This window comes from Hetaerina americana, unplaced genomic scaffold (genome assembly GCF_022747635.1).
Source record: "Hetaerina americana unplaced genomic scaffold, ioHetAmer1.1.p SCAF_3, whole genome shotgun sequence".
NCBI lineage: Eukaryota > Metazoa > Arthropoda > Insecta > Odonata > Calopterygidae > Hetaerina > Hetaerina americana.
The window spans coordinates 73,544,616-73,570,353 of record NW_027286874.1 but is presented as its reverse complement, the minus strand read 5'-3'; the positions used below and the strand labels follow the sequence as shown (position 1 = coordinate 73,570,353).

General features: G+C 36.2%; 1 protein-coding gene across 1 annotated transcript; it reads left to right on the top strand.

Annotated features, from left to right (window-relative positions):
* Positions 1-56: 56 nt before the first annotated feature.
* On the top strand, positions 57-25,738 carry LOC139690705 (intraflagellar transport protein 74 homolog). The gene is made up of 10 exons (XM_071588213.1): positions 57-290; positions 394-588; positions 7,823-8,096; positions 8,233-8,456; positions 10,614-10,790; positions 15,896-16,144; positions 16,862-17,064; positions 17,238-17,337; positions 24,625-24,855; positions 25,220-25,738. The coding sequence occupies exons 1-10, from the start codon at positions 234-236 to the stop codon at positions 25,451-25,453; spliced, it is 1,944 nt and encodes a 647-aa protein (XP_071444314.1). The 5' UTR covers positions 57-233; the 3' UTR covers positions 25,454-25,738.

Sequence of the window (25,738 nt, the reverse complement as noted above, 5' to 3'; positions counted from 1 at the left end):
TCTGTGAGCAGCTGCGTTCCTTGCTGTTGTTTTGTCGTTTGCAGGGAAGTTGAATTCTGTTTCCAAAGAATTTAGTTATTGATCGAAAATACTAATACAATGTGCGGTTCCTTCGCTCTCATACTCGCTCTGTATGTAAATTGGCAGTCATAAATTGTCCATAAAGAACTGTGCTCGGACTTTATTTTAACTAGAAGAAATAATTAAATATTTCAAAAAGTAAGAAGTACACAATGGGAACCCCCATGCAATTGGTACACGAAGACGGACGTCCAGCTTCTAGAAGAGGGGTAAATTAGATATATTATTGATGAAACCACAGACATCGCAACTTATAGATGACATTTTAAAAAATTCGCACGCGTTCTAAAATGCTGTTTTTGAATTAATTAGGAAGCCATGCCATATCAGAAACCTCCTGTGCCAATTTCTCGACCATCAACTGCTCGAATGATCAACCAGACGAGATCTGGGACGGCGATGTCAGGACAATTTAGGAGACCCATGTCAGGCACAGCATCTCGTCTTGCATCTTCTGTGCAGAGTCAGCAGATGAAAATTGGAACAGGATATGGTCTATCAACTGTGGTGAGTACATGTTATTTGAACTACCATTTAGGTATTTCTTCATAAGATAGCCTTGCACACCTTCCTGTCCTTTTCATTCATCCATATTTTCTTTTAACCTTCACGTATACATATGGCACACCGAATGTTCTCATTCTTTTTTACCATGCAAATTCCTTTCCATCCACCGATAAGCATTTCCATAGTATCCAGTTCCCTGTTCAATTTCGCTGATATTTAATGTGATTCTTTTTTTGCTCAGGCCGCATTTTAGGTATTTCCAATTTTACTTCGTCTTCCTGTCTAAAGTTCCACATTTTCACTCAAAATGATGCTAAAATTTGCACCGTTCTTTTCCTCAATGGTGGAGGTAATGGCCTCTCAATTCCTTACTGTTGAAGAAGGTAGACTTCTCTCCTTACTGAAGGCCTCCTCATCAATTTAAATCCTTTCAATTCAAGCTGTGATTATATTTTACATCTAAGCTGCAGTATTCATCTTCCTTTCCCAACATATTGGATACTTGGAACCTTATATTCTGCTACTTCCTGCCCTAACTTGACTTATAAAAGTTTGCAAATCTGTTTATTTATGCATATTTTAATTCATTTAATTTCCCATAAATTGATAATCAGAATACCAATCTGCCCTATTTTCATAAATATAATCACTAAGAACAAAGTAGTGTCTTGAGTAGCTTCAGGTGTCAGTTCACAATCAGGAACATTTATTATTTGATTTATCTCATAGTTTCTGTAACTATCATTATCTTTACCTTTACAGCAACAAATGCAATGGATTGCCTCCTTCTTTGACCCATGGGTTCTGCTATTCTTCCATCAAATAGTTTCTGTTGGGTCTTTTTAAGTATTATTTGTTTTTCATTATATTGTAAAATAAGAAAGGCTCTATTGTTTTGTCTGGAAGAGAAATTGTGGTAGTAGTTTATATCAAAGGCGACCGACAGCTAAGGTCATTTGCACCATTAGGGATGGATGGACAAAGGAAGGGTGGAGAGAAAACCTGGCGTTGGCATTAGCCTACTCTTGTCAAAAGGCACTAAGGGATCCACTGTTAAACATCCCATCCGACGAATGTCATACTCACTCAAGTGCTCTCCATGAAGCACCTCAAGTAGGGATCGGGATACTGCTGAAAAATATTTGTTGTCTTTAGGATTTGAACCCGGGCCCTATCAGAGGGAAATGTTAGCCACCGCACCATTCCGATCCCCGAGAAACTGTGATTTCCATACTAAAATTATTAGTGTTTTTCAATTTATTCGACCTTTGCCATGATATAGGGTACATTTTCAATTTACTTTTTCATGTTTCAGTTTTGTTTGCAATCTGATTTTATTTTTAAATGTGTGCACTTCTATATTTGTTATTTCACGGAGAGTCATAGGTTATAACAAAAAGTAAGAATCAAAACATTTCATTTGTGCATTTCCTCCACGTTTCTGGTGATCAGGGCAGTTTAAAGGATGGCTGTGTGCACAGGCATTGTTGAATGTTGTGGGATGGTTTGCCAGTATTACCTGACAGTGAAAATCATCATCAATGTAAAATAATTATTATATATTAATTAACAACAAAGAATTTTCTGTTAGTAATATTTGTACATATTTTGCCTTAATAAGATTATAAATATTGATTCATTTATTACTTTATTTCACAAAGCATCCAAAAACTATGGCTTTTTACATTGGCTTACAATATATATTATCATTTGAGAATCCTAGGTGTCCAATAAAGGAGAATTTAGCATTAAAATATTTTGGAATTTATTATTGCCGGCCCCGGTGGCGGCTGCCAACCCAGAGGTCGTAGGTTCGATTCCCGCCTAAGTGGTTTTTCCTCCACCTAGGGCTTGGGTGTATATAATTGTCAAATTGTTATATCAATGTTCAAAGTCTGATGTAAAGGCCAAAATGCTGTTTTCGGAATAATGCTAAATAAACATATGTATAAAAATTTCATTGAAGTGAAGTAGAAATATGAGATAGAAAACATCTGTATATTCCTAGAATTATCGTTTTAAGAATGTACATGGAGAGGAGGTATTATCTAAACCTTGAAATGTAGACTATTGAGACGGTTTGGTTTTGAGAAGAACATTTTACTTCAATCAACTAAAATCCAGGGTGAGATATATAGCTAAGCTCCTAATGGAGATAATAGGAATATGACTGCCACATATTGATTGATATCATTTATGTTCTAGTATGGGTGCATTATTCATACAATGGCATGACAAATATCATACTTTCCACCACTTGCGCTAAATTTTTGTCTGAGGAATCAATTCTAACGGGGGTTGAAATTTGATTTAACCCAAATTTGAAATTATTATTATTATTATTACCTTTTATTTGCCCAGAGATCACAATACAAAAATACCAGGTGGGTGAAGTATGTACATGATATAAGGCACGTCAATGAGGAGCAAAGACACAGGCTCAGTTAAGATACATAAAAGAATAGATGCTCATAGTTACATAAGTGTTTGGTACAAACCCATGAACATCGGCTGTAACATGCACATACAATATCAAATTCAGAAAAATCATTGATCACAAACATGAATCAGACCATTACCATTGCTAGAAACTAAAAGTATGAACTTACTGGTCGGGAATGTTGTTGAGATATTCATCAACCGAGTAAAACATATTGCGTTGTAGATATCTTTTTAGTTTATGCCTGAATACGGCAGTTCCCTGTGTATCCTTGATACTTTTGGGTAGTTTGTTAAATAATCTGATGCCCATTTCATTGGGTCCTAATTTCAATGCTTTAGTTCTTATATTCCCATAATGGAAGTCATTCCTGCCTCTGGTGTAATGATGATGATAGGCAGAGTTAAGAGAATAGTTGCCGATGTTATTTTTTATATATAGAATTAAAAACATAATGTAGATGCATGGGAGTGGTAGCAAATTTAATTCATGGAAAATAGGCCTTGATGGAGCATTGTAAGGTTTCCTGGCGATGATTCTAATAGCTTTCTTTTGCATTTTAAAGATGGTTTGAGAAATAGCAGCTGATCCCCATAATATTATACTGTAGGTTATATTTGAGTAAATTTCCCCATAGTACAAATTGAGTAGTACAGTTTTACTTGTAGTTTCATACAGGTGTCTTAATAAGTAGCAAGTTGAACTGTGCTTGTGTTGGAGGGCTTTTACATGAGTATCCCAAGAAATATTTGCACATAGAGAAATACCTAGAAATTTGCATTCTGTCACACGCTCAATTGATAGGTCATTGATTTTTACCAGCAGATCATCTGATATGTTCTTATTGTGTGTAAAGTTTACTATTTTACTTTTATTTACATTTAAGTCTAGAAGGTTGTCTGTACACCACTTGTTTATAGCAAGTGTGACAGACTTAGCTTTTTCCACAAGGCTGGGATATGTTTGTGTTGATATTATTATATTAGTGTCGTCAGCGTACAACACTGGTATTATTCCATCATTATTTGGTAAGCAGTTAGGTAGGTCATTGATGTAAATCAGAAAGAGGAGTGGCCCAAGGGTTGAGCCTTGTGGAACACCTTTGTTAACTTGGTATGCTTCGGATGAATATTTTGACCCATCAACTGATAACACTACTTTTTGAGTGCGATTATGAATAAAGGACTTCAACCAGTTTAAAGGACTTCCTCTAATTCCTATTCTATTGAGTTTAATTAGTAGTCTATTGTGGTTTACATTATCAAAAGCCTTTGACAAGTCAAAAAACATTCCAAGAGTTTTGCGTTTAGCATCTAATGAATTAAGTATGCTGTCGATTGCCTGACATATGGCAGTTGTGGTAGACCTTTCCGATCTAAATCCATGCTGAGAATTAGAAAGTAGGAAGTTTTTTTCGAGATAAGATGCTATTTGCATATACATGGCTTTTTCGAATATTTTAGCAAATGTATTTTGGACGGCTATTGGTCTGTAGTTATTCAAATCATTTACACAGCCATGGTTTTTATAAATAGGCACTACTTTTGATTCTTTTAATTGGGATGGGAAAATCCCTTGTATCAAAGATTCATTAATTAAAAATAAAAGGGGTGCTTTTATGGCTTCAAAACAATGATGAACAACTTTACCAGGAATTTCATCTGGGCCAGTACTGGATTTGTTTCTGAGTGAGGAGACAATAGTTTTTAGATTGGTTTCAGAACAGGGCTTGGCAAACATTGACGATGGTGCATTTGCTAAAAGCACATTGGCTGGAGAAGTAGTTAGGCAAGGAGCTGATACGTAGTATTTGTTAAATTTATTAGCTAGAGATGAATAGCTAATGGCAGTGTTATTTTCAGGGTTACAAAGTTTTGGGAGAGTGAGTTGTGGATTTTTCTTACCTCTACAGTCATTAATTATTTCCCATGCAGTTTTGGACTTGTTATTGGAATTAAGTAACTTATTATCATTATAGGTTCTTTTCGTGGTAGAAATCAGTTTACGGTAATACTTTTGAAATTCCTTATAGAGTAACCTTTGTTCATGATTGTTTGAACTTTTACTGGAGATAGCAAGTTTTTTAAGGATAGTTGAGTAATAACGGATCTCATCAGTTAGCCATGGCTTACATTTAGTTCTATGAAATATTTTATGATGTGTTACTGGGAAACACATTTCAAAATTGTGTTTGAAAATTGAATAAAAGTAATTGAAACCTTCGTCTACTGACTTAAGGTCATAGACATTGTCCCAGTTTTGGGACTGAAGAAGGAGCAGAAAATGCTGCATATTTCCATGAGTGAGAGACCGCCTTGGGTAAGTTTTATCATTTGGACTATCCATTGGTTGGTTAGTATCGATACTTATTTTCACCATGCAATGGTCTGTTATACCTAGGTCGCAAACAGTTGTGACTACTTTTTCATGGTTAAAGTTGGTCACAGCGTAATCAATTAGGGTGGCAGATGTGGGAGTGACTCTGGTAGGATTATTGTTAAAACATTCCATGCCATAAGTTTTGAACAGATTCAACAATTCTGATCTGTGAGGGGAGTCAACTAAGAGATTACAGTTGAGATCGCCGTTCAGCACGAGTATCCTGTTGCTTGCATATAAGGAGCAAATGAGTTGGTCCAGTTTTTAATGAATGAATGAAAATCACCAGTTGGTGATCTATAGATGGAGATGAGCACAAGCAATCCCACTGGAGTTTCATGGAAACACACTGCACATTCAAAGGTTTTTTCTTCCTTCACAGGCACGTGAACTGAGTTAATAGTCCCCTTTATTCTGCTATGCACGAAAATGGCCACACCTCCATTTTTATACGTGGCCCGGCAGAATGACGACACTAGGGAGTAATTTGAGAGTGAAATAACCTTAAGTTCTTCGTATTTTAACCAATGCTCTGTAATACACAAAAAGTCTGGTTCACACTCGTTCATAGCCACTTCAAGCAGGTTTACTTTGTTCCTAAGGCACTGAATATTTACTTGCGCGATTGTTAATGGCTGTCTAACTTTGACTAACCCTTTGCGGAGGTCAGGCGGGCCTTCAGAAAAAAAAACCTACTGTACCTATATAAATAACCTTCCTGTTTGCAATTTGGTGAAATGCTGCTGGATAAAAATATCCAAGTATGTTAAAGATATCTCTGAAGAGTTTGTTGGTAATTACATATATCATGTATTTAGTTTTTCTTGCAAAAAAGTGTGTATCAGATTTTTAGCCATCTACTAGGCAGGATGCACATATTAATTGCATGATTCATTTAGTCTGAGATGGGCCCTATCTTAGAGTTGCAATGTATAGTATGAGAAGAGGAAAGATTTCATTTTCTCTCAGTACTTCATTACCGCCTGAGAATGGTCACTCTTTTGTCTTTCTGGCTATAGGAAATTATTTTTAGATGTCAAGATATTAACGGTATTAGTTGTCAATATATAAATGGTACTCTGCTGAACTTGACAGATCTTCATGATGAATTTTTTTTAAATTAAAACTTGTTAGTTCCACTGAATTTTATTTAAAATGACCAGTTTTGTCAAACAGTCAACATCATCAGGTACAAAATACAGTTTTTGCCTTATATTTACACACGTATGGATGTGGTAGGAGGATATTTTGGAGGAAGGGGCTTGGTTTGGGATGGAGGGGGGTGAAAGGATTTCATGGGAGATGTTATTTAATTAGGGTAAAAAGAGGAAGAGGAGGGAGAGGTTGTTAGTGATGGAGCCAAGGGAATGAGGGGAAGAAGTCAAGAAATGAAATGGTATTTTACCACAGCAAATATTGCACACTCCTATTTTGTGAACAACAGTGGGAAGGGCATAATAGCAATTTCAACTCCGAAATCCTCTATCAAGAAGTCAACGGCCGCAGAATGGATGTTTTGGAGCAATTCTGAATTTAAAAAATTGTGCTAATGGACACTTAGCAAATTATATGTTTTCCCTCTTCCTTCCTCTTGATGTCTGCTACACCCAGTAATACCCCAAATGCCCTCCCTCTCTTTTCTTATCCCCTAATCACCTTCCTTCCTACCCAGTGGACCTTACTTCCCCCCTCCCCCCTGTGGACAATCAGCTCAACCATTCTTGCCTGGCACTTTGCTCCCTTCTCCCATGCCCTCTGTATGTAAGTATTGAGGTTCATATTAAATTTTCCAAAAGAATCTTGTGGGGAATATTTATTTTTTATGTTGTCTCCGGGAAAATACTGTGTAATGGCTTATCATATCTTGAAATATTTGCTTATTAAAGATTCCTTGAATAATCTTAACCCCACCGTAATAAATTCTGATGTAGGTTTCACTTTATAGATGACAGGGATTACCCTACATTAGTGCATGCTGAAATTCACATATGTACTAGAAGAGGGAGGTAGCACCTTTTCCCAGTGGCACCTATGGTTCCTTATAGGTTTTTTAGTTAAGTCTGTGGGCATAACGTGGGATTTTAGGCTGGAATCCATGATCAGGGTTTGCATACCCTATCCTCTAGTCTATCTTTTCTCCAAGAATGACTAGCAAAGCTTTGTTGCAATCAAGATTTTAGCTGGAGGAGAATGTAACCCAAAATAGTAGACCAGTGTTGCTGCTAATTGTAGTCTTTGAACATGTTTGGATGTAAATCAGTAAAAATTAAAACATGTGAAATGAGTAATTAAAGGTTTTAACTTCAATAAAATTAGTTTTGTGTTATGCAAATCCAGGATTTGTGCATGATATGATGAGTTTTCTTGTATTAATTTTTGGTGCCACCTTTATTGTGATAAACTTGACATCCGTAGGTGAATGTCATGGACCGTCCAGTCACCCAGCAAGGGTTAAGTGGGCTTTCATCCAATGGAATTAAGAGTAGTGGAGGATTAGGAAGTGGAGGTCGCGGGCCTCAACGTCAAGTGAAAGACATTTCTTACTTCATGGGCATACTTCGTTCAAAAGTTGGCGAACTTACATCTGAAATAACCCACTTGGCTCAGGAGACAGAAGCGGGGACATCCCAAAGGGCAACCCTTGCACTCTATGATAAGAGGGTGAAGGAAATGGCAGCAGAGCTCACAGGTAACACTGGATCTTTTGCGTTTATCACTCACTTGTACTCTAATGTCAGAGAATCATTTGGTAATGAATGTATGGAAAGTCTCCTGTAACTTAATATGCTGTTTTTTCTTTCCTCTTTTTCATCCGGTGTTTCAAGAATTGCAAGGCCAGCTCTCGGATTACAACCTCCTCCTGGATAGGGTGAATGTGAGTGGAGTAGAATCTGTGGGTTTAGGTGGTGGAGGAACATGGGAAGCAGAAGCAGAATTGGCTGAATTGAAAGCACGAAATGATGTGGAGAGCAAGCGAGTGGAAGAGCTTTTCTCTTTGAGAAAATCAGCTGAAGAAAAGGCAAAATCTCTCTCGGAGCAAATAGAAAGGGTAAGTAGGATTAGAAAGACATTATATGAATATCAGTAGTACGAAGTGCGGTTTAAATTCTCAAATGGTTGAAGATATTTATGCCATTGATACAGTTTGAGAATATTTAGTCAGAAACCTGTTGTCATGTAGCTCCTTCAGTTTTATTTTTATGCAAACTCCCTTATCTAACATTTCAGAGTATGACTTTGATTTTATCTCTTTGAATCAGCAATTCATATGCCTGTGATCTTATAATGTGCAATGACCTTGTGCTACGACAATTTATATGACTCCTATAAAAAATAACATAGTGGAATTCCATAATGATGATTAGAAAGTAACACAATTATTATTAGGTTATCTACCGGTTAAGGTAGGTTTTGGATGGACACAACTATGAAATAAATATTTTGTTTCTCCTAACAAAACACAACCCAACATCGTACTCGGAAACAAGTCCCTCTTCATCTCTATATACTTCCTTCATCCTGTCCAACATCCCTATCCTATTCCTTCCCTTTCCTCGTTTACCTAACATACTCCCCTCTACAGCCTTCAAAATCCGACTGCTGATCAATACGCCCTTCATCCATTTTTCCTGCCTCCTTATGATTTCTCCCAACAATCTTCTCTCCTTGCCCACCATACCTAGTACTTCCTCATTTGTTTTCCTTTTGATCCGCTTCACCTTCTCAATTCTTCCCCGCACCCACATTTCCAAAGCCTCCAACCTACTTCTATCATCCTGCTTCAGTGACCACATTTCTTCCAATTTCGCCCAAATAAAGACCGCTATCTATCTATCTATTTCTGTGCCAAACATTACTACGCTCCATATCAAAGTTTTGACGAGTCTTTTCTTAGCATCCTTATTCAACGTCCATGTCATCAGCTCCCTCCTCCTTGTGAAAGCTTCTTTGCATAATTCATTTCTTCTCCTGACGTCCCTACTACTTTGACCCTGTTGGTCCAAAACACTTCCGAGATACGTAAACTGTTCCACCTGCTCTAGTTTTTGCCCTCCTATTTTAATGTTTAGCTTAGCCTTTTTCTTTATATAAAATTGCAGAACCTTTGTTTTATTAATATTGATTCCCATCCCATATCAATTGCACTGAATTTCTAATTCACTCAGCAATGCTTGCAACCCCTTGGCTGACTGACAAATTAGAGCTTGGTCATCAGCAAACCTAACTGATTTTACAAATTCTCTTCTGAATTTCTTTCCTATCACCTTTTCTTCCTATGCCACTTTAATCATTTCCTCCACATATACATTGAACAGCATCGGTGATAATGGACAACCCTTCCTCAATAGTGTATTTAACATGACACCAACGCTCAATGGCCATCCCACTGGGGTCAGATGCCTTTGCAGCCCCTTCACTGAGGAACAGATGCTGTGTGGACTTGTCTGGTACCTAATCGTTGACCTATCTTGCATGGGTGACCCTACCAGGAGTAATTATCATTGCTATGGCCAGCACAGCTCTAGGGATCATTGGAATGCACAATCCCTTCCATCGTGTGAAGGTTGTAGTCCATGGGAGAGATTAGCTCAATATGGATTGTATTTCACAGAATATCTTTTTAATATTTAATTAGTTTCGCTTCACTGCGGCATCTGGAGACCTCATACAGTCCTAAGTTTACCCTGAATTACCAATAATGCGTGCTGTATGCGATTCATATACTGGGCACATACTTTAGTGACTGATAAACAGGCATCAACAACATGCAAGGTATTTCTTCAAAACTTACCTACCTGGAACCCTTTTCGATGACAAAAAGGTTCTCGAAAAAATGCTCTACATCAGACCTTAGACCAAACTAGAGTAACATATAATATGTACTGACTACCATTATTTTTTGCTTGTCTCTAATAATGTGTTCCCAATCGTGTCTAATGTCCTGATCTGAGCCCAGGTTCTCATAATAAAATTGTCAGAAGAGGCAGTCACTGAACAGAATGCAATGAGCAAAGGAAATTATTGAGGAGAGTTCATATTTTTACCTTTGCAGTAGCCAAATGAAGCAAAATTAAAGATTAAATGAATGATAAATCCTTATTCCTGATGTTTTGATTAAACTACTATGGAACTTCTGTTAGTTTTTTAAAATCCCTTTGACTCCATACTAATCCTTGGCTTGCATTCTGTATGTATTTTCTTTCAGGAACAAAAAGTGGCGGAAATGCTGATTGAAAGTTTAGGTGAGGATGAGCAAATGTTATATTCACAGTTGCAGATGGAAGAGACTAAAATGCAAGAGAGCATACAGATGCTACAGAGTAAGATGAATGGTTTAAATTCTGAAAGAGAGGTTCTGAAAACCAAGATAGCATCTTCTCGGGTGAGTTGACTTGGATTTCAAGTGTGTAAAGTGTAATTTGTGCATGTGATTTTGGAATAGCATTAAAATGGGAGAGAGATTGAAGCGTCATTTATCTTCCCTTCCCAGTGGTGGAGGCTCTCAAGTAACACCAAGTGGGAAATGAATGTATTATTTTCCTCTTTTTTTTCAAATTACCTTTTCTTCATCAATATGAAATGGCATTATCCACTTTACCGTTACTGTAAAAATAAATTTCAACTATATTAATATTTTCCCATGATACATATTTAGTTAATTATGGGTAGCAAAAATTTTGTCTGGATCTCATGGTTAAAATGACACCTAAACAAACATCAACATTGTCTTTGGCTGTTAATATTTATTGATGTTTACAGACCTCCATTGATATAGCACCCTGTAAGTTCCCATTCTCCCAGGCTATTCGTCCCATTCTCTCATTTGCTAAATAAATTGAACTTTCAAGGCAAATGAAATCAAAAATTTGCAAAGGATTGTTTCCAAAATGTTCCTGGCTCTACTAAGTAAGTAAGGACATAGCAGTTATCTTTCATTTTCGAAGCCCAAAATGCAAATTTGTTAGCATTCCATGGTTAGAGCTTACATTTATTTCCTTGGGGATTTTAAAGAGTGGTAGAAAGAAATGAAGCTTATGGAGAGCATGCAAATTTTGAAATGCACCAGCAGGCAGATTGTGGGGATGAAAAAAAATAATAATTGCTAGGCTTTTGTGCACTGGATAAGAACAGTTGAGTTAAGATCTTGTCACTCAATAGGTGACCCTCACTTTCCTGTAATTCTTGGGAAGATGAGGACAGCAGTCAAGTATATTTTGGTTATCTCCTATGGCTTCACTAAAATAACTTACCTGATAGCATTAAAAGCAGTCTTCACAGGATATAAACAACTCCTCCATGCCTAAATACTACTCCTTAATTTGATAAACTGCCTGCACCAGTACTCCATGAGTGTCCTCCTGATTTTTCATATCCATAATCCCCCATTCCTCATCTTTGTAATCTGCCCTATGATGTCATTATTTAGGTTCGCACATGGGCGTTCTCCTTTGTTCACATGTTGAACAATTCAAGACTTAAAATTCCACATTCTTCTATCAATGGAAACTTCTGATCTAAATATGTTTATCCTATAAATATTATAAATATTCTTGTGTTGTGTATCCTCATCCTTGTTTCTCTCTTCACATCCCTCTTTGCTCTGCTCACAGCAGTGATTTCATACACATACTGAAATACCACATTTCACTGTCCCAACAATCATTCTTATGTTGACTCCCTGCATTATTCAACCCATTCTGCTCCATCATCCACTCCTGAATTGATTCCTTCACCTCCACGGTACTATCATTGATATTAAACATGCATCTTTTTGTAAAAGGAAGAAAAAATTTCATTTCGGTTTGACAAAAATATTTTTCTCTTTGATTATTGATCAGTTCAATCACGTGTTAGTACTTTATAAAGTACATTACTTGGAGAGAAACAACTTTTTTTAATTTAGTTGTATTGAAATTCATTCATTGAAACAAAAGAAATATTTTGAAACTGTTTTTATGGGCTGATAAATGCTTAAATATTTCTGAAGCAACAGTTTCATCAGGGACAGTCAGAGTAGAAGGCATTCCATAAGGAGGGGATAAGAAAAGGTAGGAAGTGGATAGAATATATATCACCATATATACTAGTTTTGCACCAGAATTTCTTTGGTCATTGAATATAATTAGTATTCCTTCTTCTTACAAAAATTCTATGTAGTGATATAATGAATCTTAGGAAGAGTCTTGTGAGCCCTTAACTTCTTAAGGAAATGTAGTGTAATGACACATATTCCTCTCTTCTCAAAACGTCTTATGTAATTAAAGAACAGTTCACAAGAAAAAAGGGGGATATGGTCTCTAAATACATTTCGAAGTATTTCAGTTAGTGTCTCAAAGGGCTTTGAGAAATAATTGGGCCCTTATCATCAATAAGGGTTTCAATTGTCTATTCTCATTTCATGGGTAACTATGAAATTCAATTTCACGAAACCCATGCAAAAGAAAACCGACAGCAGCAGGACAAAGGAAGTAGAAGAAGAAGACCAATTTAGTTAGAATAGGAACTTGGAATTTTAGGACAATGTTGAGGACAGGAAATTTAAAGAACATAAAGTGAGAAATGGAAAGAGGAAATATAGATATTTTAGGTTCATGCCAAGTGAGATGGAAGGATAGTGGGGATTACTGGAGTGATAGTTATAGAATAATATACAGTGGGGACGAGAGCCAACTAGGGGTTGCCATAATATTGAATAAAGAGGTAGGACAAAGCATAGAACAAGCAATAGATAGAATATTACTAGTAGAAATAAAAGCAGAACGGATGAACTTGATCATTGTTCAGGTATACCTGCCACCAAGCAATCATACAAAGGAAGAAGTCGATAGGATATACAATCAGTTAGAGGGTATAATCGCGTGTGTTCTTGCAGGGAAATATTTGATAGTGATGGGGGATTGGAATGCGACTGTTGGCAAAGGAAGATATGGTGATGAGGTAGGGGACTATGGTTTAGGTACGAGGAATGACCGTGGGAAGAAAGTAATTGAGTTCTGTAGGACACAGGGGCTAGTCATCACCAACACTTGGTTTAGACCCCAAAAAAGGCATAGGTATACATGGAAAATGCCAGGTGACTCAGGAAGGTATCAGCTAGAATGTACTCTGGTTAGGCATAGATTCAGGAACACTGTGATCAATTTTCATAGCTTCCCAGGAGCAGATACAGAGTCTGACCACAATTTATTTTTTATGAAGTGTGGTGTTCATTACAAAAATATAAAGCAGGGGCAGTGGGTTAGGAAATGGAATGTAGAAGCATTTAATGGATTGAAAAGAAGGGAGTATCAGCAGGCTGTAGAGAAAATCATGGGTGACGTTAAAGAGCTGAGAACTATGAGAAATGAGAAATGTGAATGTATCAAGAAAGGGATATTGAAAGCCGCAAAAAAAATTAGGAACCGTTAATGGGAAAAAGACAAGGAAACCATGGATCACGGATGAGATGATTTGAAAAATAGATAAAGAAAATGGAAGAATGTAAATAGAGTTAAACAAGAGGAAACACATAGAGTCAAATAATAATTTGAGACGGGCAACAAATCAAAGAAAAGAAGCATGGTGGAAGATGCAATGCGAGGATATGGAAAGTTTGCAGAGGAAGGGTGCAATTGGTGCACTGTACAGCAAGGTTAAATCTCTATTGAGTTGTAAGAAGGGAAGATCTCTGCTAACAGTTAGAGATAAGTCGGGTAAGATAATAGTTGGTATAGGAAAGATCCAAGAGAGATGGAAGGAATATATACCAAAACTGTATGGTAAAGAACTTAGGCCAACAAGATTAGACATAGAAAGAGGACATGACATAAAGGAAGATAGCTTAGCCGTGGATTAAGTTGTCTGAAGAGGAGCATTTCTCCCCAAAAGCATTCTTACTAGTCCCGCAACTGAAATCTATGACTACATTAGTTTGTATTATATGCACTGCCTCTGTAATGTATACTTTTGAATTTTTAATTCACAAGTTTCTGATGGCTAGAAGTGCCAATGGAAAATTTTCTAAATAAATGGTGTATTTGCTAGTAATGGGTCATTTCAGTATCTTTGCTAAAAATATGCAAACTCCTATACTTTTAGTTTGGGGCTGCTCTGAACCACAAGTTACGTGATATTTCAAATTAAGAATGATTGAAATCTGCATTGAGGTTTTACTTTATATTATACAATAATAATGCAGTAAAACACTGGCTAGTGACCTAATACCTTAACAAGATGTTGCAAATATATTTCCCTTGAAGATGCATTCCCATTTGTGGGAAAATATTTTAGGAATTGCATTTGTTTTCCATGGCTTGCAAAGGAATGCCTTTATCATTTCCTTCCTTGAACTTCTTGAAGCTCTTTTAGCATACCCGAGCCATGAAATAAAAGTTTTGCAATGCATACACTCAGCATAGCTTATGCAGCAATCCAAATCACGCTATTTTGCACTGAGCCATGCTAGCTTGAGTATGGGATGATAAATTGGGTGCCATTATTTGCTGATTCTGTAATAAGATGATGAAGTAGATGCAGTAATTGTTTGTTCCTCATCATTTGATATTTCCCTGCATAGTATAGGAGATTAAATTTTGCAGTATGCTCAATAACCTGTCTGAACTCCCAGTCTAAACGTAGAGAAGAAAGCAAGAGAGGACTTTTTCCCTCTCTTGTGCATATGACCTGCCTTGTAAAGGAACAAAAACATCTAGCCATTCAATTTAAAAGTGAGAAAATGTGCTGCAGAACAAGAGGAGTGGTAGTGCAAGGTTTTTTTTAGTGATTCAGATATTTTTGGAGATTCTAAAAGACTTCTTTAAGGATTACGCATTCCAAATGACACTACTTGCTGATTTGTTCAAGTGATATTGATCACTGTGGTTCATTGGGAAAGATTATGGAAAGTAGCTTTTCTAATAGCTGCGTGTAGCAAACTTTTTTGTAGGAGCTACACTAACAGCTACATCTTTGAAAAAAGCGAAATGTTATAGCCATGGTAAAAACACTATCCGCTAAAGCATCTTGCCACTCAAAGCTACCTACTCCTCAACCTTAGTGAGTCAGTATTGTTTGAACATTTTTTGCTACCCATCCACCACATACTAATGAACGTAAAATGCAACAGTTAATCTATTTTGGAAATATTTTAGAGAAAGATGGGCAAAGTTGTCGTAAAATAGAAGAATTCCATTATACATGGGTCATGCACTAAGTCCTTGGAAAATCCAAGTGCTCATAGTATTAGAAAAGGTTACTCTCCCCCACCCCTTCTGCATTTTTGCATGTTGTTGCATCCATGATGTTTTATCCATATTAATTATGATATTTATATGTTACCTCATGATAAACTGTGTAATTATTGTTTTCATTGCATATTTACAATGTTGGCAGTTGGGTTACCTTTTCTGTTTGTCCAGAATCAGTACCTAAAATTGTTAATTGATGGATAAAATCAGAGAAAATGCTGCTCCTATCAATGGTAATTACACTTGCTTTATTACTCCAAAGTCTAGGCAAGATGCTGTACGAGTAAAACAACAAATTCAAGAGGCTATGGAAAGAAGAGATTCTCTGATAACATCAAATTTAGGAGTTCTTCATGGTGACGTGAAGCAGATATCTCTTGAAGAAGAGAAGGCCCGGTTGCTGGAAAGAGTGAAAAGTGATAATATTGAGACAGTGACTGCTATCCGACAGGCAGAGGAAGCTGAAGAACAAGCCCAAAGGTTAAGGCAGGACTTGGCTGGCATGCTTCAGGTTTGTGACTCCAAATGTGCAGTTAACACAAGAACTTACCTGATTACCAGTTAATTCAATACTCTCTAAATATTGGCTGGAATTTTTTAAAACAATTCATTTTACATATAAAGCCATTTAGCAGTTGGCTTCTGCACTAACTGCTGAGTTGTAGCATATAGCTTAATAGGCCATATTAAGAGGCCTTTATTTAAATGTTTTACTCAATGTGAGTAAAACTAATTATGCTCGTAATGGGAATGACACATTAATCACAATAATTATCCATTGTTGGTAATTAGACAATTGTAATTTTCACCTCTCTTCTCCTCTCCCTCCTTTCAAAACAATAAATGCATAAGGAACTGTTTTCAGGCAGCCTTTGCTATGGTAACTTGCCAATTGTTGTTTCTAATTCATTCATAAAATGAAAACTTTGTGGAAAATGATTAGTGTCACCACAGTAATTACCACAGCACACAAAGTTATGTGATGAAAATCAAGGTAGTTTGTCCTTTAAGGTTTTCATTGAACCCATTGCACATGAATCAAGTTATGTTGAAGTTAGTCAAACAGAATCTTTCAGTCAGAAAGTTGGTGCGCAAATGGTAAAACATTTTTACAATGTATTTGTGTGATTGTCTTCCTAGACAGTAAAATAAAATCAGTCATTCTTTATATGGAATGTGGTTGATTGTCACTGCAACCTGTGTCATGATTTATTTTGTTTGGTGATAGGTGGAGGGGGGTGAAACCCACAAAAATCAAATGGAGTATCAGGCCACAAAACGCAAGGAGAAAGAAATAGAAGAGTTTCTAACCAGTGTGGATGAGCAATGCCAGAAGGAAGAGGGGCGTATCAAATCAACTGAGAATGCAATTGTAGAGGCTTTGTTAAAATTTACAAAGCATCTCTCAGATCCTACATCCTTGCAGCCGTCGTAAGTGCTTCATGTACCTACTGTGAGAGCTCATATATGTGAATCTTCAGTACATATTCCATTAAAATTTAGTCTCTTAAGAATATTCAAATCTGATTACGCTTGTGTTACAATTAATCTACATGAAATATTTATGATGGTGATGCTAAAATTTTGATTTTTTTTTTCAACAGGTTAGATGAGATCTGGTCAATTAAAGAAAGTGTAAGTGTGGGTGATCATCAAATTGAAAAGCAAGCTGATTCATCGAGTGAATTCCACAAGCGCAACATGGTGAGCCATCTTTGTTAGCTAAGGGTGAATGGCATGATCACCAGAAGCAAGGGGATCGAGATGGTGCGGGGGCTAACGTACTGGCTTCCCACCCTGAGGGCGTGGGTTCAAATCCCGGCGGTGTTGAATATTTTTCAGAGGTATCTCGATCCCTACTTGAGGTGCTTTGTGGAGGGCACTTTGAGTGAGTACGCCGTCCGTCGGATGGGACGTTAAGCCGCGGACCCCTTGGCGCCTTTCGTAAAGAGTAGGCTAATGCCGACGCCGGGTTTCTCTCCACCCTTCATCCTTTCCTGTCCTTCCCCTATGGCGCAAATGACCTTAGCTGTCAGTCGCCTCCCATCAAAATTACTACCAGAAGCAAGTTCTTAAATAAATATTTTTTCATTCACACCTATTCAGGAATTGCATGGAAGGTTTTTATTCAGTATTTCATCCACTCTTGTCGAACAGATCACAAGTTTCTTTAGACCACCCTATTCCTTCCTTATATTTTTCATAAGATATTTCTTTGATTATCCATGATTTTGAGCATTTTTTTTATTTGAATTTTTAAATAAACTCATGTCACAATAAGAAAGCACTGGAAGCCCCTCGATAAGTCTTTTGGTTTGTCTCTGTAATCCTCTGGTACCCAAGAATTGCCACCCTATTGGGACTGTATCGGATTTTTATGCATGAAACAGATTCTTAAGGTGACTTTAGAAAATATTTTGGTTTATAAAATTTACGAGAAATGAATCTGTTCTAATGAATTTGTAATAATGAACATTGTTTTGAAATTAATAGGATAAAACAATGGGTGATATGAGGTTTATGATTGTCCTGCATGAACATTGAGCATGTATGTAATAAATTAATTATTATGTAATCACATACATTAATACTATTTGCATAAATGCTGAATCTTCACAGTGCTTGCCAATTTGTAAGTGCATGAACATGCATGAAATTTATTACTTGCTTGAAAACATATCTTTGTATTGATAAAACTTGCTTGTATTTTTCCAATGCAGGCAGAACGTATTTCTTGTTATCATGGATGGAACAGGTCCACGGAAAGTTTTGTTTCATCTTAAAGCTCTTATTTCAGGAAAATGCAGATACAGATGGCAGTGGTGTCTTGTAACAATACCAGAACACTTAATGAGTGAAAATGAATTTTTCTCTAATCAAGGGTTTAGAAATAGATCTACTCTTGGTTTTGGGATGTAAAATTGAAATCAAATCATACATTACTCACCAATTTGTGTCCTTGCAATCACATAGTATTTTATCTAAATTGTTTTAATGCATTTTTTCATTTACATTTGTGAATGGAGGGATGAATATTAGTAGGTTGTTATATTCCACCCTAATAATAATACTTTATTGTTCAAAATGGTCGAAAGACATAGAACTCATCAGTATTGGACTATTTACATGGACACAATGGAAATAATGTAGGAAATAGGAAAAAAACCCTAAAGCAAGGAGATAATGAACAATATTATAGATGCTGATAGTTAAAGATTCACATTTTGAGATCATCGTCAAAAGAACTCATCCACATTGTAGGACAACTTGCTTTGTAACAGTTTACACACTTTTGCTTTAATATTAGTGGGAGAAATAATAGATGTAGTTGATTTTGAAAGTTTATTGTAAATTTTGGAAGTGTAATGGTGAGGATCTTTAATAGAACAGGTTAAGTTTTGACCATTTATATGGATACTGCTTCTGCAGCGGTTCATGTAATTATAGAAAGTAGGATTCGTCAGGAACAGAAGAAGATTTTTTATACAAAAATGGAGCAGCGTAGGATATAAATACAAGGGAGAAGAAGGCTTTTAAGATGCTCAAATGATGGCCTATCTTGAGATCTAAAGATAACCCAAATTTATATAAAATAATGAATGCTCTTTTGTTATCATCAGCATTGTTGCTGTAATCACTGTCACAGAACCTTTTCAATTGTCCTCAGGGATGTCACAAGTATATTGCTACATCCTGTAAATGTGTTGCATATAATATTCTAATTTTAAAATTAATATCATTAACAAAATCCTTGATTGATGAAGATAAATAATATGTCGCTCATGCTTTGTCACGATACATAAGCAATGTTGTTTTGCTATCATAATAACTAAACTTTATTTGACATTCTCTGCCATGAATTCAGTAAATGTCAAATCAAAAAAAAAATTAAGTGCACTGGACATAATAATATATGTGCATTACGTAAACCTGTAATTTATTAAGATCAATAATATGCATTCTTGCATAATTGTCACACCTTGAACAGTGTTGTTGCTATCACAACTTGGTTAGCTGAATTTCTTCAGCTCATTTGTTTTATATGGTTGATTGAATAACAAGTATTGGTTTGTATGAAAGATAAGTTTCCCTACATGCCTGTGGAAGGCATTTTTGAGTGACACCTTACTTATATAATGAGATAAGGAAGTAATGAGTTTTCAAGTGTAAAAGGGAAACGTACAAAAAAGTCATCCAGTTATAACAAAAATTTGATGATCAAAAGCATCTTACTTGTCATCCCTAGGGGAAACTTAGCATTTTTTTAAATTTAGAAAACTTGCACTGTGTCGAAAAAAATATGGTTATAACAGCCTTTGATTGTGTCGGTATAGTAAAACTTTTCTTTGGTAGCTTTGTGAGTAGAGTATTAGACTATCAGTCGGAAAGCTCTTGGGCTATGACACCTCTGGGTACTACCAGTTAAACCCAAGCTCTGTTAAGATTTAATGATTTTTGCATCTCACTATGGTAGTCTTCATGTAATGATGGTTTGATTGCCATTCTAGGAACTAGCTAATGAGGTCCTTTGCTGCAGTTTTCATTACTATCCAAAGGATTGAAATATCACATTAGTTGATGAAATAAGTCCTCTCAAATGATGACCACAAGTGCTTATTCCCCCCCCCCTTTCTTTTTACCTCTCCATTTCTTTAGTTTCCTTTTTAATTCCTTGGGTTTTCCATATATCCCCTCTTTGTCTCCGCCTACCTTACTCCTCACTCATTTCTTCTCCCCCCCTTCCTCCTCAAAATGGTATAAATATGATGTATCACATTTTGAATCTTGTCTTTTACCTGAAGATGGTTTGATGAACTGAAACGCGTTGTACATTACAAATAAATCTTTGGAAAAGTGCAAATTTTGTTTTTCTCATAATGAAATAATCTCTGCCATCTGCTTGGAGGCATATAGCAGTCCTCTTGGTTGAAGTTATTTGGGTCACTATTTCAATGGCTTCCTTACTAATTTTTGAAAATACCAAGTTTTTTTTGGCAATTATACTCATAATCATCATCATGGTTTGGTTTGTAGCAGCTCTCCAAACTATCCTGTCCACTGCCGATATCTTCATTCCCCCATAGCTCCTTACACTGAAAATTTTCACTACCTGCTTCACATACTTCATCGCTGGCCTTCCTCTGTAGATTCTTTCCCTCTATATTCCCTCCAGTTATGATATTCATTAAGATATCATGCCTCAAGATGTGCGTGATTAATATCCTTTTCTTCTCGTACATGTCCTCCATCGGCTTCTCTCTTCACTAACTCTTTGAAATACTTCTTCCATAGTTACTTATTTTCAGGATTATTCTGTAGTACCACATTTTCACCAACTATCTTTTTTCTATTGCTCCTGGCGTCTCAAGTCTCACATCCGATGGGAAGTGTACTCTATGTATAACTTTTAGCGAATCACTTTCTTATGTCTATGCTAGTGCTATTTGCCATTAGCAGTTGCTTCTTCTGATTATAAGCCCTCTTGGCCATTCCTATTCAGCTTACCATATCCTCTTGCTTCAGCAAGATTTAGCTTGCTAAATAGTAAAACGCTTCCACTTGTTTCAACATTTCTTTCCCCTAGTTTTAGAGATTGTCTTCTCTGCTTGGATTGCAGATCTTTGCCTTGGTTTTAATATTGTTAATCTTGAAGTTGTACTTCTTTAGCATTTTTATCAGGTCTTCCATCTTCTCTGATTGAATAGCTATGTTGTGAGGAGCAGTTCACCGTATCTCTTATTTCTCACAGTATATCCTTTCTCCGTGTATTGACATGCCATCTCTTATTTTTCTCTGGTCTCATTATTTGCCTTCTCAATGTGCACATCAACTATCAAGGGCAATGATGAGCAACCTTGCAGTATGGCATTCATTACCTTAGCTTCTTCCCTGCTTTTACTACATCTAATAATAGCCGCTAGGTTATTATACTGAGCACACAATTACATTCTTCTTTATATAGAGTCTCCTCTCATTTGAGATCATTTCATTGATTTATTTTAGGGCCTAGAGAATCCAACTACAGTCCACATTGTCAAAAGCTTCCGACATTCAGATCAATGAATTAATTATTGATTATTATTATAGGTCTGTGAATCTTTCTGTATCCTTTTCTCTACAATGAGTCTGAGAACATGAATAGCTTCTATTGTTCTTGTAATTCTTCTAATCCACATTGGTCTTCACCTAAATACTCTTCCAACCTCTTTTCCATTTTATGCTGGATTATTCTGGCCATAATCTTTGATTCATTAGTTGTCAAACTGATAGTTTTTAAGTTTTCACAATTTATTCTTTTTCTTTTTTGGTGTAGGGATGATTACATTCTTCTTTAAGTCAATCAGTGTGTCTCCTCTCATATAATCAGCTCCTAAGATATATCATCGATCACTAATCCATTGTTTGCTAATAAGTCCTTTACTGTAGCATCAAATTCTTTCATAAGGATATAGTTTCCTTACTCATCATCACTGATAGTATCCTCTTCTTCCAGTATTCTTGCTTGAATTTCTTTTCCATCATAAAGATTCTCCAAATACTCTTTCCATCTGTTTACTTTATCTCCATCTTTGGTAAGAATTTCACCATAGCTTTTCCCCATCTCAAATGTCTCTGATGTTTGCTTTGTATTTTTTTAAATTATGTATCATGTTTCTGTATGCTGCTTCAACTTTTTCCTTGGCAAGGTCATGCTGAAATTCTATTCTCAGGTTCTTCATTTTCTTCTAACTTCTCAGCTGATTTAGTTTCTCAACCTTCAGTATCATATCTATCCTTCCTCAGTCATTGAACTTCTGGACTTCCTTCTGCATTCTATTGAGTCCAGTACTTAATCAGTGATTCATATTTTCATTTTATTAGGTTTCCTTCAGCCTATAGTTTTCTTTGCAACTTCAAAAAGTATAGTCCTTCGTTGTGAAGTGTCTTAGTGGGTGCTTCTGAAAGTGTGTGTTTACTACCAGTAATTAATACTGTTTGCAGAATTTCAAATTTCATTTTGCTTCCCTAGACAATATCATCCTCATGTTTGTCCTTCCTGATCTCCAATGATTATTTTCCAGCCTCTAAGTATAATTATATTTTCTTCTCCCTTTATATTTCCTATTACTTTGTCATCATTGTAGTATGTTGTTGCTCATGTACTACTATGGTATTTTTGGGTTTCATTGCTATCTCCACCATAATTACTCTTTCATTGTATCATCATTGTGACATGTCTGCATTTCCATTCATGGCCAAAAGGGTTGCCAAAAGAGTCCTTCTTCAGGCCATTTCATTCACACACAAGTTGTCTTCACCCAATGCTTTGCATCTCTACCTATTCATTGCCTTTTCATTTTCTCTCATATGCCTTGAGTGACTAGACATTCCAAGTTCCAGTCCTAAATTGATTGATAAATTTGACTAATGTACTCTCTTGCATAGTCTCCACACAGAGATCTGAATAGGCGAACTAGTTTACCTCTAGAATATTTTACTCAAGAGGATTCTAAGATATTGGTTATTTGATACAAAAAAAGAGAAAATTAGGGAGCTGCTGCTCTTCATAATGGTAATGTAGTGATATCGCATTGCCTTCCATATCTTAGTCCTGCAGCTGTTCAAGTAATTTTTACCCCACCTTCAGTTAGATGAGTGACGCTGTACTGGCCACTGTGGTCTCCACCTTCACTCTTATGAAGGAAGGCTGCTGCACCCTCCTATGGTCTATCCTATTTGCCTCTTGCCTTTTCACAGCCCCTCCATAGGCATTTTCATAGAATTTTAGACCATCTCGCCCAAGGATGGCCTTCTGCATTCTTTGAGTTGCTAATCGATGGATGCATTTGATGGCTTAAAGTTCAGCCACAACATTATTCATATACATTCCATATCTACTGCACATCACAGTTCCAGCCATACATGATTTTTCACTCTTATAAGTTTTAATTTTTTTATGTTGCTATTTGGTGTTCCTTCAGACTGCACCAAATGCTCTTGGTTTATACGATGGTGAAGTGTTTTTTTTTTAATTGCACTTTAAAAGATCTCTTGGACTTGATAATGACTTATTATAGCAATACTGTTTAGAAGTTTGAATAAGTCCAAGGAACTTGATCTAAGTTGTTCAAGGAATGTGCTAGTATTTTACAAATAATGCAAATTGATTAATATTTTTTGATGCATTGTCGCACTGACTTTCTTGCCGTAGTCTCGTGCATGCTTTGCAAACATCACCAGAGCACCAGAAAATTATAAAATTTCATTAAATGGAATTTCCTTTCATCACTTTTTTCACAGGATTTATACATAGTATATATAGTCTCTTCAGTGTAATAATTCAAATTGTATTTGATAGTACCTATCTATAAAAGTTAAGGAAGATTTTATTTTGTAACACACTACAGCTCTCTATTATTCAAGGGGATCGAGATGGTGTGGGGGCTAACATACTGGCTTCCCACCCAGAGGGTGCGGGTTCAAATCCCGGCGGTGTTGAATATTTTTCAGAGGTATCTCGATTCCTACTTCAGGTGCTTTGTGGAGGGCACTTTGAGCAAGTACGCCGTCCGTCAGAAGGGACGTTAAACTGTGAACCCCTTGGCGCCTTTCGTAAAGAGTAGGCTAATGCCGACGCCGGGTTTCTCTCCACCCTTCATCCTTTCCATCCCCTATGGCGCAAATGACCTCAGTTGTCGGTCGCCTCCCCTAAAAACTACTACTACTCTATTATTCAATTAATCCATTGTCTAGGTGATGATACTAATAGATTGATGGATTTTGTTGTGACGATTAGTATTGGAAATCTTATATTCTGTGTATTAAATTCATGGTAAATGAAATGAAGAATAATTATAAAAAGCAAAGATCGATAAAAATGTTCCATAAAATATTTAATGTGAGTGAATGGTCTTGAGAAAGTTGTTTTTATACATAAATAAAAGCAGACCCTGTGATATTTAAAGCATTCGAGAAAGTGGCTGTTGACAATTTTTTCTGTACCACTCGAAGGCTGCATTGGAAAGAAAAATTATGGCAGAGATCAAGTCACTTCGTTCAAAAATGGCTTCATTGGAGAAGAATTCGAATGAAGTAAAAGATTTGGAAGCTATGAAGCTTCAAGGTCAAACACGATTGAAAGAACTGGAAGAGGAACGAGAAGTTATGCACTTGAAGATAAAAAACCGTAAAAATATTGAGGACTTGACATCTGAAGCTGTAGCGAAGTATGAAATACTCAAGGTAAATTAATTATACATACATTGATGTGGAAGTTACTGCTCAAATATTATTAATGATTTTTCAGTGATACATGGTTAATCTTTCAATAGATTATACCTTCACTAACTTCCAATTCCTTAGTAGCATATGAAAGGTCTCTTATTAGAAGTCTTACATAGTTGCAGTTTACTGAAAATATCCTTCTAGTGCACAAAGAATGCATAACAATAATAATCAATGTATAAAATCGTCTTTAAAGGCATGGATTATAGTTTTATAAAGAAAATGTAGTGTCATAGAATAATATAATATTGTATTTACTGCTGCTCTGGTTACAAGTATAAATTCTAACGATATACTCCTTTTTTTTCTTTATGGCAATCAGCAAAAACTTGAAGATGACAATCTATGGATCGTTTTGAGAAATCTTGAACGTAGGCTTTCACAGGTGAAGCAAGGTAATACAGCCCTCAAAGAATTTATTGATGTAAAGAAGTATGAACAGGACTGTACTTTGCCTAAAGCTCGAGCAATTGAAACACTAACTTCAGTGCAGGACTTGCTTAAGAGGAATCTGCGACCATCTCCGTTAAATCCTTCCATTGTTGGAAAAATTTAACATGGTCATCATTGATAATATGTATTGGAAGTGTGATAAATTATCCCAAAACACAAATATTGTTTGAAGAAGACACAAGGAAGTTGAAACTTATGCACGTAGTACTTAATTTTATTTTAATACATATGCAATTGAAAGCAAGACATATTATGTCATGCCCAAGTTATTTTCATCAGTTCAATAATCTTTTGTGGAATAATTTTTAAGGATGAGTCTTGTATCTAAGGTGCCTCAGTACATTCGACGTTTGGCTATGGAATATCTGAACCTTCAAGTAAAATATCA